General features: G+C 39.6%; 1 protein-coding gene across 1 annotated transcript in view; it reads left to right on the top strand.

Annotated features, from left to right (window-relative positions):
• LOC113233451 (nose resistant to fluoxetine protein 6-like) overlaps positions 1-14,510 on the top strand; it is a 66,715-nt gene extending 52,205 nt beyond the window's left edge. Inside the window, exons 6-13 of the mRNA XM_026468590.1 lie at positions 1,665-1,737; positions 3,163-3,271; positions 3,358-3,513; positions 3,630-4,139; positions 4,217-4,386; positions 4,808-4,984; positions 8,076-8,272; positions 13,379-14,510. Of these exons, the coding sequence (XP_026324375.1) occupies positions 1,665-1,737; positions 3,163-3,271; positions 3,358-3,513; positions 3,630-4,139; positions 4,217-4,386; positions 4,808-4,984; positions 8,076-8,272; positions 13,379-13,510 (1,524 nt within the window). The 3' untranslated portion in view covers positions 13,511-14,510. The remainder of the gene's footprint in view (positions 1-1,664; positions 1,738-3,162; positions 3,272-3,357; positions 3,514-3,629; positions 4,140-4,216; positions 4,387-4,807; positions 4,985-8,075; positions 8,273-13,378) is intronic.
• Positions 14,511-15,096: the final 586 nt, after the last annotated feature.

Below are 15,096 nucleotides of genomic sequence, written 5' to 3'. Positions count from 1 at the left end.
GCTTCAGTAATTTTTAGTTCATTACATTGACACGACTGTGGCGCTGCAACTGGGCTTCCAAACATTGTATAAAAATTAGAAGTGGCGAGACAGCAGCTCCACAGTGGCGCCACTACAGCGCTTCTTTAAGCTTCTAATTTGAAGGCGCCCTTAAAATTGAAATATGTTTTATACAATAAAAGTCCTTTTCAAATTATAATAAGTTGCCAGCGTTTGTTCGCATTGTAGACCAATAGTTACTGCACTGCACCCTATTGAAATACTTCAGACACTTCGGCCGAATAGAATATCTAATTTGGTACCTTAGAAAGTTAAGATTGAAAGAACTTACAGGATAAGCAATAACGTGTCAATCAACGTGATCATAGTTTTGTGAAAATGGCTCCTAACGATTTTTTCGTTGTTTTTGATAGTTTGTTCTAAAATTGACTTGTAAAATGAAAACATTTGCTGATGTTACCTCAGGAATGATTAATTGTGATTTATTACTGTAATTCCCCAAGAACAAAAAGCACAACAGCAAAAGTTTTCATTTTTAAGGTAAAGAACAAACTATTAAAAACAACGAAAAAATCTTTAAGTGCCTATTTAGGTGATAAGTAGCCGGCATCTATTATTTTGATATTTATGTAGGGCTTTCTCTGGGTACTTTTAAGACAACTTGTTTGATAACTTTGCAAATTAATCAAAATCTATAATTTTTATTATTTCATTGTCACTAACCTATAAACAAAAACTGCTTACCGCTTAACGTTTTTCATTAAAAATTGATAACATTTAACCATCGTCTATATCATGTTTTCAGTAAGACCAAAGCGACTGCAAGGTTTTTGGAAAAATAATTTTCATTTTGTTATTGTTGTTGGTACAAAGATTGAACGAACATAAAAAATATCCTTCGAGCCCAGTCGGACGACTGGCCTCAAACCAGTGTTGCCTTATCGTGGCTACCTTTGAGGTAACAGACACAGAGGCTTTTCTTTGTGTTTCTTCGATCATTGTATCAGCAATAATAACAAATAAGAGTTGTTAAACACGGCGACTTTTAGGCCACACTTGCGATTTATAGGCGATTGCATCGATGCAAGCGCGCAACTGCATCTATACAATAGACGATTAGCCTGGTGCAACCGTGTGTTACACACGGCTAATCGTGTACCTTTAACACGTGCGCGATGCAAACTTCTGCAAACGCGATGCAGTCGCTAATCGTCTACCTTTACACACACGCGCGATTTTAAGTAGCGATGCAAACTCCCTGCAAGCTCGCGACTGCATTGACACAAACGCGCGATTGCATCGCTACACTTGTATTGTAATCGCGCGTTTGTATCGATGCAGTCGCGCGTTTGTATAGATGCAATCGCCTATAAATCGCAAGTGTAGCGATGCTATCGTGCGTTTCATGAACGCGCGTTTGTATCGCTGCTAAAGGTCACCGTGTGTAACCACTCTTAGAGGAGTATTTTTAAACGACATCGGGTCTAGTGGGACATACAATAGGCAGTCACACTTTTGCACTTGTTCGTACATAGGACATCGCCAGACACGTTGCACCGCGACCTTACTCACATCCCATTACATTACTAATCACACGGATGCACCATTGATTACATCCATTGTTTGTTGCGGTCATTAACTTGTCGATGTACCAATATTTGCAGCACAATAACAATGTGCCCGAAGTCGATGGGAAGGCGTCCCATAAAGACAAAGACCTGCGTCGGGAGACCCGCGGTAAGTGACTACATGTACTTCACGTCTGCAAGGATTGCATAGTTTTTTCATGGTTGTTTCAGAACCCATTCAGGTTATACTTTGAATTCGACGATCAACTATATAATATACATACTGACTTCTATTTATTATATATCTACAATCCTCAATTATTTGTATTTTCTTTAGTTCTTTATAATGTATAAATGAACAATGATTTCGAGTCACTCCCAAAAGTTTATTGTTAAATAAAGTTATTATATGTGTGTATACATATATAAATTCTTTAAGGCTAAAACAGACCGATACAGTGACCGTGTATACGAGCACGGACTGTTTCGAGCTATTTTCAAACCTCAGCTATTTTTAACCGACTTCAAAAAAATTGGTCCCATTTCATTTTGAAGAAAATCATCCACCTCTAAGGGTGGCTGTTCACTCATGAAGATTATTTTTTATAAATAGAGCCTAAATTTTATAATAAGGAGCAATTATTTTAATGGTTGATTTTACTATTCTCCAATTCAAGGCGTTTTTCTCTTAATATACTTTGAGTAGTGAGAACTGATTTTTATTATCTCCTGTGTCAAGTTCCGTATAGTGGCGCACTAGGTGACGAATCCGGGTTTGCGCCCTTTCCGGTAACCGGTAAAGAATAAAACTTGGCAAATAGATGTAATTCCACGTAACTTTTGAGGTCAGTTTTTTTAGTACTCTGTACTGAGATTATCGAACCTGTGTTTCTTAAAATCTATTTGACATATACCTCTTACGAACGTAAGAGGTATATGTCTTTTGACGCTCTCAAAGTCATTTCTAAAAAAGTTCAATAGTTCTCGAGGTATAATAGTCTAAATATATTCGAATTCTAAATTCAGACAATTTCAAATTTAGCATAAAGTTAGAAAATAGCTAAATGAGTCGAATTTGAAGACTAACATTTACAACACCATATTTAGTTCTGCGAAAGAATCGACGCAACTGCAATCTGCGACGCAATATTTTTGATACCCATATTGCAACAAATTGCAGAAACGGTCTTAATAATATTAATTTCAGGATCTTATTCTATCTTTTATTACAAATTGTTTTAAGTGTCAAGGTATTTTTTTAGCTTTACGTATTTCATGAATCAAAGAAATGTTTATTTTTAAGTTGCTTTATTTTGGTATTCCATAATTTTGAAATACATTGCTCATGACTGTGTTAATGTATAACTAACTGCAAAATACCTAGCAACAGTAAATGACCAAGGTAACCTTTACTTCGACCTGCAGGAGCTACCTCAAAACAATTTACTTAGGGCAAGCGCTTTCACTCAGGCTCATAATAAATTCTAACTTATTTGCATACAAGTATCCAGTTCTTACCCATTTTACCTTGTTCAATGCTTGGAAACACCGACGTTTCCCAAGGTTAACAAATAAATGTAAAATTTTCCACCAGGTATGTGGTCAGAGATGCTGTTATCGTTCTCGTTTCTTTCAAACGGTCGAACAATTTTAAGCACTGACCGACCTAGTGACGGCGCGCTCACTTGCCTGCATGGGATAAGGTATTTATTTTTGCATTGGGTTCACTGTACACAATCAGCATACAAATAAAATAGCACAGTAATACATTGTCACCATTGTCTGCCAGGTTTCTCTCAGTGATTTGGGTGATCATGGTGCACACGTACCTGACCGTGTTCTTCGTTGCGGACAACAAAACTATGAGGGTGGTCACTGAGCGATACTTCCTGTACCAGTCCGTCGGCAACGCGTCTTACTGTGTTGATAGTTTCTTCTTCATTAGGTGGGAACCCTTATATTTTGCGTCCTATAATTTGTCTTTGTGTTTTGTGAAGCGTTTCTGTACCTAATTGCTTGGGTGCTACATAAGAGTGGTATTAATAAAACTATTATTTCCAGCGGCTTGCTTGTGACAGTCCTTTTCCTTAGAACGGAGGACAAAAAAAAGACAAACAAAAACAATAAAACACCCCCGACTGATAAGCAGGACATAAACAAAAACATCAACGGTTACACAAATTCCGCTCTTTCGGTGTCCGTGATAAGTCAGCAGTCGTTTTGCGAGGATTTGATTGACAAGCCCCGACCGAAAATCTACAGCATGGGAGAATTCTTTGCCATGATTAAATCACTTAGCGTTTTGTTTCTGTACCGAGTGGTGAGATTAACCCCTGCATATGCTTTCGTCATCGGTCTGAATGAAGTCGCGTTGAGATATACACATTATCACTCGGTGTTCGATTCTGCGGTAGCGGATCACGTCACCTGCGACCTCTACTGGTGGCGCAATTTGCTCTACATCAACAATTTATATTCTCAGCAAGAGATGTGCATGGTGTGGTCATGGTATATGGCTAACGACACCCAATTTTATTTCATCGGTATATTACTCCTACTGATTTCTGTGAAGTAAGTGTGAAGCCAGGTATCGTTATTTACTTTTTCGATATTTGGAATTTACTTACTATATTAAATTATTTCAACAGGCATCCTAAGTCTTCATGGGTTTTGCTCGGCCTTATAATGGTCAGTTCTTGGGTGACCACTATCTATATCTCAGTATGGCATCAATATAAGGCCCGGATTCAAGAACCATTCGAGATGTTTGATCCGCTTTACGACAAGCCATGGTCAAGAATCGGGCCGTATTTAGTAGGTAAGATAGAATTTTATGGATGCTTCGTATTGGGAGGTTTTAGTTTCTATCCTTTTTAACTACGATCGATTCAGTGCCGGTAACCCTTGTCAGAAATATGTCGGTTTTCTTGTTAAACCTTTTTACAGTATAGCATCAACAACCCTTTGTAGGTAATGCGTCCGTTTCAAAAGTTACTCCAGGGCGGGTCGATGAGCAATTCAATAACTTATTGTGATTCACCGCTCACGTGAGGTGAATGTTAGTTTGCTTAATTACACGCGGTTTAATTATGATGCTATTGCTGTGTTTTCATCACCAGCATCATAAAGTAATAGAAGTAAAGTCAATAATGTATAGAAAGTAGTCAAGTGGAACACTTTGAAATTGAAGCATTAACATTAAGCATAATGAACAATCTACATTTTTTCGTGTTATATAGGAATGATAATCGGTTGGTACCTGCACAAAACGAAGTGCCAAATACGGATGCCGTATTGGCTGGTGGCGGCAGGGTGGGTTTGCTCACTGGCTATCTTCGGTAGCCTGATCTTCGGGATGGTGGACGGCTACTTCGAAGTCTGGCCTACTGCATTCTACGTTAGCATGGGACATACAGGTAATTTATCCTAACTAATATTATAAATGCGAAAATAACTTTGTCTGTTCCATTTTCACGCCTAAACCGCTGAACCAATTTTGGACGTACATTTGGTATACAGATAGTTTGGACGTAGACTTGGTATAGAGATAGGAGGACATAGGCTATTATTTGTCTCAAAAATAAATGTTAAAGGGGGTAAAATAGGGGAAAATTTGTACGGAGAACTAATAATACTCTGAAAATAAGGTAGTAGGCTGGCTACCTGGGTTCGAACCTTTGAGTTTTTCGAAATTTACATGCAAAATTTAATTTGAAATTTACCACGAGCTTTTCGATGAAGGAAAACATCGTGAGGACACTCTGCACACATCTGCAAAGCAAGTCCAAGGGGTTTACTTCCATTCTCCTGCTGCCAAATAAGTAATACTCGACCAAACGAAAAGACAATGTAAATTATGAAGCATCATTCGCATCAGGCGTCTTTTAATAATATGGTCGTGTATTACTTATTTGACAGTAATTGTTTCGGTCGGACGGAGAATGGGAGTAGGTAGACCCCGTGAAGTGGAACTATATATAGGCTAACTATTACTACGTAAATTGTTTCAATATAATAATATAAATTTTGTATTAATTATTATATTCCTTAAAATAGAAGGTTCGGGCGACTTGAAACCTATGACGTAGGTATGCAATAAATAATAAAACCAGGCAGGTAAAGGCATAATAACGTGCTCAAGTCTTTAATGACACTGTTCGTAAAATGTATATAATTGTGTTACATTAACTAGTCCTTTATATTTTGAGAACGAGGTTGTCTAAAGTTCGTGTGTTACGTCATCTTATAATATCTCTTCTTGGCAGTTATACACTGAATATCTAAATAGTTCGAACATTTTGTGAATGGAGATAATCAAAAATGGAAATGCGCTCATCATCATAACGACACGACAACAACTTGCGATAGTATGCAAGAGAACTGCCTCCCTGAAACGTTGCGTGCAGGAGAATTCCAACACACCCTCGTGACTTTGATTTCGGAATACCCTGTTAGCGAAGTGATTCCGTCATTGGTGGATTTCGGCCACAGGCTCTTATTATATAATATAATTTATGACAACTTCTACATTACCTATAAGTTATAGTAACTATATGATATGGGCAATGTCTGAAATAATAGTTTTGAGCGATGGTAAATATTTGAAATTACTCTAAATGGACGGACGATCTGAGAAAGGTGGCCAGCAGTGGTTAGATGCGGGCGGCACAGGACCGGGAGAGTTAGTGTGGTCAGGGGGAGGCTTATGTCGAGCAGTGGATGCATGTAAGCTGATGATGATGACAATTAGGTTTTTGTATAGTTATTTTTCAAAGCGAAACGAGCGAAGCTTTCTTAGCTGTCACATAAATCTACCAATGAAATCACTCGGCCGTTCTTCAACCGACATCAAAGTCTAAAATCAAGGAATCATTTATTCCATACGTAAAATAAATTTACACTTCAAAACTTTACATTTAATTAAGTTAATGCTCGTTCACTACGCTGACTTCCCTGAGAAGAACGAGCAAGAAACTGTAGGGATTGCTCTTTTCAAATAAACTTTAATGCTATGGAATACACTTGAATCAAATTTGTGTGGATTCTGGAGCAATGTTGTCTTTCTATACATCTTTATCTAACACGTTGTCTTTAATTTTATAATATGACTTTTCAATCAATATATTTTTAATGTAGTTTTTAAATTTAGGAAATGATAATCTTAATATATACTTAATATATATTCCAAAAACGTATACAGTTCCCCATAAAAGAGTCGTTTACCTTGGTTAAACGAAATCGTGGTACCATGAGTTTAGATTTAGGTCTAAGGCTAATATTATGGATATCATCTTTCTGATTCAAATTATTTATATTTTTACGGGCATATAAAATACTTGTGTAAATGTGCTGTGATGCCACAGTCATGATACCACTCTCCTTAAACTTTTCTCTGAGAGAACCCCGAGAACCTAAACGGTACACAGAACGAATCGCTCGTTTTTGCAATACAAATATGGTTTGAATATCTGCTGCTTTACCCCACATGAGAATCCCGTAGGACATTATACTATGGAAGCAACTAAAGTAAACTAGTCTAGCAGTACTAACATCGATAAGCTCACGTATTCTGCGGACTGCGTATGCAGCGGAGCTTAATCTGCTGGCCAGGGAAGATATATGTGGAAACCATTGAAGTTTACTAACTATGGTCACTCCCAAGACGACTGCTTTATTAACAAGGCCTAACTTTTCTCCGTTTATTTCTATGCTTGTTCTCCGTTTATTTCTATGCTTGTTATCCGTTTATTTCTATGCTTGGACTAGTCGATTTTACGTTAGGTATTTCAAATTTAAGACATTTTGTCTTCTTGGCATATATGATATGGTGAGACCGATGTGACATGTGATTATTGATGTCACAGTCTCAGGGAAAAATTCAATTATAACATATTTCTCCCGCAAATGTTCAGACCAATAAGAAAAGTACGAAAGGCTACTACGTTTCGACAAAGAAACGCTATTCCACTGAATTCTTACGGGAAAAACAAAGAGATGTACGTAACTCATGCATCCGTGTTTAACGAACATCTTTGCTACATATAAATTTTTGTACAGTGTTGCCAGATATTAAAATTCTAAACTGACGACATCGTTTATATGTTCCAATTTAAAAGGATGTGACACACATCTACATATCCCCCTGAGGCCCCGTGTGTGCATAATATGTGAAGAGATACAGAACCAGATAATATTGTACCTAACACATACGCCCAGTATACATTATAATGAAAATATCACATTCAAATTTAGCGTTAAATTATATGTGACTATAAGGTATCTAGAAAAATACGTTTTTTATATAAAACTGAAAGCATACGTGCTCGAAGCAAGTGTAGTACACTTTAATATACATCGGGCGTTTAGCGCTTTCCCCATGGATTTACTTATAATCAAGGACAAAAATTATATGTTTACATTTTATTATCAGTTAACCCTTGAACTAAGTGTTTTTTTCACGATCCTGTAAATATGACAGCCTTATAAATAACCTCTTAAACTTTGCAGGCTGGGGTGTGGCACTAGCATGGGTGACAGTTGCGTGCTGCTGTGGCTACGGCGGATTGGTGAATTCGGCGCTGTCGTACCGGGGGCTGTTGCCGCTCAGCAGGCTCACCTACTGTGCCTACCTCGTACACCCTACCATCATGATGTATACCGTCGCACTGCTCGACGGCCCACTACACATGCAGAACTCCATGGTGGTATGTATTACAATAAAAGCAATAGATCAGTAGTCGGTAAATCACGACTCGCGAGACACATGCGGCTCTTTGGTTTCTTTGAGTGTAGCTCTTCCACGAAATTCCGATACCGACGAAGTATACAAGACTAGTGTCGATGGGAGAGTGGGAAGGGGTTAATTTCAGTGAACGTACCTCACTCAAACTGAGGACGTTTTTAGCAAAAGCCATTTTAGGAGTACCTTAATTAAAACTTAATACCAATCTCTGTACTGTTATACTGTGTTGACTAATGAGTTTGCCGACCAGTAGTTTAAATGATTAAAAAAAAAACCCAAAAACCATTTTGCAAAAGAGTTGTATTGGGTTTTTGACCTTTTATGACGTAAAAGGTTACAGACAACATAATTTCCATTGAGATGTTATTTAACCAAACTACGTAAATAAAAGCGTCGCCATGCTAATAGAGTAGACCACGCTAGAGTCAAACGAAGATTAAACTGCAATACCCTCCCTACAAAAATATCCACACTTATTACTGCCAAAAGTGGTGGCAGCCTAGTGAGAAAACGTTAAAAACCAAAAACAAACATCTATAACAAACAGATAGAAAGATTCATAAGGTCTGCTGGTTCGTACCGTGGTTGGCAGAGCATCTGGCACGGATTGCCTGAGGGTGCTGGTCCGAATCCAGCCGGATCGAACGAATTTTTTCAAAAAAAAAACACCGAGCGATCGCTTTATTTCTAAAATTAATGGCGCGTGTGACGATCTCTGGTCTGCGTTTACCACCTGACGACATGTTCTTTCCGTTACTTGGCGTAAAAAAAACGCGCACTGGGCCAGTGTGGCGGATTCAGGGCCAAACCCTCTCCTTAGAAGGCACCCGTAACCAGAAGTAGTATGTATAATGAGTTGGTGATAGTGAGGCTGGCATAAATCTCTTCAAGCAAATGAGAGGTCCAAGTCTGTCTCTTAGGAGCGCTGTGCAGACCTGTCACCTGTGAAACTTTCAAACTATGATAATGTACGAAAAGTATTTGGGACACTGAAAAACCTCATTGCATAATTTTCATCTATAAAATTTGTCTCGGCTCAAGTGATGTGTGTAAATAAAGCGTTGTTATTCCATGGTTACAAAATATATAAAGGAATTCTAGGGATATATTTTATAAATATACTCGCACTTTATACAGTTGCTGCGAACCTCTACCGTTTCCCTTGTAACAGAGCAGTTAAGTACTTTTCGTAGCAGTTTTAAGGCACGGTGTGTCCGGGGGGGGCGCTCTTTGCGTCCCGCAATCCGCGTGCTAAAAATGTATATGAATATAATCTCAGTACGGAGTACTAAAAAAACCGACCTCAAAAGTAGGTACGTGGAATTACGTCTATTTGCTAAGTTTTATTGAAATATCCCCTAGTTCGCCACTATACAGGACTTGACACTGGAGACAATAAAAATAGGTTCTCACTACGAAACTACTCAAAGTATATTGATTATTGAGAGAAAAACGCCTTGAATTGAAGAAATAGTAAAATCAAGCATTCAAGTAATTGCTCCTAAATTAAAGTTAGGCGCTATTTATAAAAATGAATCTTCATGCGTGAACAGCCACCCTTCGAGGTGGATGATTTTCTTCAAAATGAAATGGGACCACTATGGAAGTACCCCGTTTCCAACAAAAAAAAAATTATGAAAATCGGTTCACAAATGCCGGAAATATCGCGTAACATACATACAAAAAAAGAACATACAGTAGAATTGAGAACCTCCTATTTTGAAGTCGGTTAAGAATAAACAAGAACAGGCGAAGAAAATTAGCCACAAATCCTACGTTGACAAGCGCCCGATGACGACGGATGGAGCAGTGGGCGACGTGGCGTGTCGTTAAACCGCTCGACAATTTTCAAATTTTGGGATAAATGTGAATTTAATAGAGCTTCGTAGTACTTTAAGAGAAATATTTCCATATAAAAATTATGTGCAAAGTTAGATATTTTATTCTTAAATAATTCGTTTCAGTAAAGTATTACTCGATCATATAAAATCCTGAAAACAGACTTAATGAAAAGTCTGAAAGTACTCTATTGTGTAACAAATTAGCACATTCTTTAGACGATCTCTCTCTCATCTGAGCGTTGTCCCGGTTGCGTCCTCAGCAGGGTTGCTGCGGAGCCCGGGGTCCGCTTTCCTACTTTTTCTCCTCCACTTTGCACGGTCTTCGGCATCCTTAGTGGTGAGACCATTGGCACGCATATCACCCTTGGCGACGTCAAGCCAGCACTTCTTGGGTCTGCCCCTTCTACCGGGGCCCGGCGGAAGTGGCATAGCCAGACATTTGTTTCCCACGTAGCATGCCGTAAGATGTGGCCGTACCAACGTAGGCGGCTTTCTTGCAGTTTATCTGCAATGTCACGGACATGAAGGCTGCCGCGGATGCGGGAGTTTCTGACACGGTCTTTCCGTGAAACTCCACACATCCAACGCAGCATCTTCATTTCTGTGACACGCAGCTTCTGCTTATGACGCTCAAGTACGGGCCACGTTTCACTGCCATATAAAAGGACAGGTCTAATGATGGATTTATAGACCTGTCCTTTCAGCCTAACCGGCTCTTGGGGTCACAAATTACACCAGTCACCTCACGCCACTTTGCCCAAGCGGCTGCGATTCGGCCTCTGACGTCGCAGTCGATGTCTCCGGACGCGCTAAGTACAGATCCCAAGTATTTAAACTGGCCCGTAGGCTCGACCGCGTCTTCGCCTATGCGTACGGGTAGGGGATCTGTAGCGTTGCAGACCATGTACTCAGTCTTCGCCACATTTAGTCTCAGACCGCCGTTCTCAAGCGACTCCTTCCACACATTCACTCGTTGTACCAGCCTCCCTCTATCCGCATCCGCCAGCGCGATATCGTCAGCGTACATAAGCATCCACGGGGGTTGCTCATGCGTGTCTCGGATAGAGCTTGAGATCTCGTCTAATATCACGCTGAATAGATAGGGACTGAGAACTGAGCCCTGGTGAACTCCGACTGTGACAGAGAAGGGTTTAGTGTCACCAACAGCAGTCCTAGCCATGGAATCGGAATCGCGGTACATGTCTCGGATGATGTCAATATAAGCTTCTGGTACCCCTTTGGATCTCAGTGCCCACCAGATCATTACACGGGGGATACAGTCGAAGGCCTTCGGCATGTCAAGAAACATGAAATGCAGAGGCGTATTCTTCAATCTGTATTTCTCCATGATGACCCTTAGGGCAAAAACAGGATCCATGGTCCCAAGACCAGGCCGAAACCCATATTGACCCTCCGAGACAGCACTCTCCTGTCAGATCCGAGAGTCTATTATACGCTCGAAGAGCTTCATGGTGTGGGACATGACCTTTATGCCCCGATAATCGCCACACTCCTGCACCGATCCCTTCCCTTTGAAGACTGGAGTGATAATACTCAGTCTCCATTGGTTAGGGATTTTACCAGTGAGGAGCACGCGATTAAAGAGGCCGGTAAGGATGCCCACACCACGGGGACCCATTGCCTTCCAGGCCTCGATGGGAACCCCATCGGCTCCGACAGCTTTCCGATTCTTCATGCGACGAAGAGCTAACTGGACTTCCTCAAGCGTTACCGGTCGCACTAGTCCTTGATTCGGAGGGAGGACCGGTGGCTGCACCTCTCTGTGCTGCTGATTCAGCAGCTCGTGGAAATATGAGCGCCATCTCTCCTTCACCGCGTCGACCTCGCATATAAGGTTGCCATGAGGGTCTTTAATGCAGCGACACTTGGAAATATCTTGTGCCGCTAAGACCCTCGAACGTGCCAGCTTAAAGATAAGCTTCTGCCCCTCAGACGATTCCAACTTGTCATACAACGGCTGCAAGTGGTCCCGTCTGGCTCTGGCTACAGCTTTCTTAGCGGCACGTTTGGCATCCCTATATGCGTCGCGGTCTTCAGAAGATTCGGACGCTTGCCACGTTTTGAAGAGAGCTTTCTTCACCCTCACCTGCCTCTGGACTGTGTCGTTCCACCACCAAGTTTCTTTGTCACATTTGCGACCACCCTTGGACAAGCCCAGCACCGCTTTCGCCGGCTCAGATATGGCAGCCTGAATGTTGTCCCAGTGGTTCTGGACTAGATCACCTTCAGTGTCGGCGCATTTATCGCACTCCTTTTTTATCACATTCTTTAGACGATATCCTAAGGCATATCATATATTTTTTTGTAAGACCGTTATTTAATAGTAAATATCTAAACCATTTGATCTAACGAAACAGTTTATTCCGCTTGTCCTACGAACTAGGGGCATACTATATCAAAGTATTCCCGCCTATATAATTTCAGTGCGAACAGAGATTATGCCCCATACCTACCTGTATTTAGATAATATTCATGGATGAACATTTTTCAAGTTTCGCTTTATAACATAAATAATGAAGATATACTTGTATTTTATACAGTACGATACCTTTGGCCTAGCCCTTTTTCTATGTCTTTTGTTACATTTTTGGACCCTTACAACATATAACTTTTTCCTAATTATAACAATGTGTCACAAGGGTGGTAAGTTGGCAAGTACAAACACAGGGATATTCTATTAGGGTTATTTCGGTTCATTTAATAACCCGACTATTTATAATTGCTGTTTTCCACCTGCGTGTCATGCAATGTTTTTCGTTATACTTGAGAGGAAGTTGAATAAAAGGAAAATTAGACATTATATAAAAGGTATTTACAAACTTTTAAGTATCTCTCTTTTAAGTGTACATTTAAGATCATTGTTTCCCTCAAATAATTTTTACATAAAAAAACAAACATTTGAACATTAAAAGTTTATACTTTCTTTACGTATTCAATGAATAAAACGTAAAATCTTTTGAATTTTTTATGTCATGATTTATCAAAATTTTAAAACTGTATTTGTATTTATTTTTGTATAAATTAAATCAAAAAGTCCACTGCAATTTGGGGTCGTTGAGAGAATTTGGCTCGAGGTCTACTTCGAGGCTCCCGCAGAGAAGAGTAGAAATAAACCAAGCGCCCATTACCGCCCTAGGGATATAATATTATTTACGAGCAAGTGTGATAAAAAGTATATTTATGTATCTGTTTTAACTTATTTGCAGTTAACAATCTACGCGGGATACGCGGTGATGGCGTTCTTGGCTTCGTTTGCCATTTCACTCGCGTTCGAGGCGCCCGCCGTCAAGCTAATCAAGGTCATCAGTGGCGGCAGCAACAGCAAAAAGAGACAATAATTTATTGCGTAATTAAGAGAAACGACCTCACAGGGTAAGGGGCATAACCCCTTCCACACAAACTCACAATCAGTACGAACCCCTACCAAATGCTAGTTAACTGTTAACAATTCGCATCTTATGGCAATTAGTACCTCAATTAAGATTCGATACTAGGTGAACTTGTGTCATTGTCGAATGGAGAGCTGCAGGCTGAGGCCGAGCAGCCACTTTGCGCGGTCGATATCGCTGCGAGTAGGTATTTTTGTTCGACAGAAACGGTTGATGTAATGAAAATAGCAAAGTGTATATTATAACCATGTTAGTTTTAACCCAATTGCATAGTACCAACATTACAAATACGGGATAAACGCGATGAAAGAATTTAATAGGCATTTGCACACCTACCTTTTATCCCAGTAATGTTAGTATAATGCAAAACGAAAGTTTAAAAACGTATATATTACCAATTGTGTAGCATAGTGCGAACCTATACGGCCAAAAAATTGTGGTGTCAAAACCTATAAAATAGTTATTTATTGTCACTAATTGGATTTTATGATTCGGAAATTCGGATGTACTTTTCTATAGTAACTTTAGTTGATATCTAAACGTAATTGGGTCAGGTTGGTGGATCGTTACTATTGAGAGGCAATGTGTTTTGGCCATATAAGTGTGTTGCGCACTGTTTTGCTTAGCATATAATAGCGAATTTAGTGATAGGCCTACTTAACCTTCGGATATCATTTAGCCAAATTAAGTTATCGCCACGCCTAAGGTTCTACCATAATGTAAATTACATAACGTCGCCTTACTTTGTCAAACTCGTATATCTTAAAGCACAAACCCCTACAACCCTTCCTGTGCCACCGCTACATGCCCCCTTAAACCTTCAGTACAAGTGGCGGGTCACATTCTAAATCAGTTACTGCTTCGTCGTACTCTATCTTCAGAGTGTCTAGACAGCAAATTATGTATCTAAGTTAGTAATAAACATTGTATAAACTTACTAACTGTAGTGTCAACCAACCAGTGCACTCCCACCAGACGCCTGATATGACGCATGATTCAGAATTTATGACGCCTGAACTGCTGGGCTAATTCCGTACTCTTAGGTATCATAACAGACTAAATTTGTTAATGATGACATTACGAAACTAACTAAATCGCGACTTAATTCGCAACATAAGTAGTCTACTTCAGAAGTACGGAAAGGGGTATCAAAGGGCATAGTTCAACGGGCTATAAATCAGTCTTGCTGCCACTCGGACACACCTCCCCGTATTCACAATCATAGATCGGCTCATACATATAAAGTAGTACGCTAGATATATTGCATTCTTTCTAAGTAAGTGGTTGTTTTATCCACGGTTGGAAATGCTGGGAACTGTTCATATTAATACAACGATAATTGTTTATTCCTCCAAATTCGCACGTAAACATTTACAATAAATCAATTTTCATTCTGATCATATATATAGCTATATATATAGTTCTGATAGATATTAATTGATTGATTCATTCAACACCATAGTTAACGGCATCGTGTAGTTGCGCCTATGCAAGTCGTATATGTATATAAATATTTTCCTATTCACAGTGATGAT

This window comes from Hyposmocoma kahamanoa, unplaced genomic scaffold (genome assembly GCF_003589595.1).
Source record: "Hyposmocoma kahamanoa isolate Upper Pololo Valley unplaced genomic scaffold, ASM358959v1 78, whole genome shotgun sequence".
NCBI classification, from domain to species: domain Eukaryota; kingdom Metazoa; phylum Arthropoda; class Insecta; order Lepidoptera; family Cosmopterigidae; genus Hyposmocoma; species Hyposmocoma kahamanoa.
This window is presented reverse-complemented; position numbering and strand designations above follow the sequence as displayed.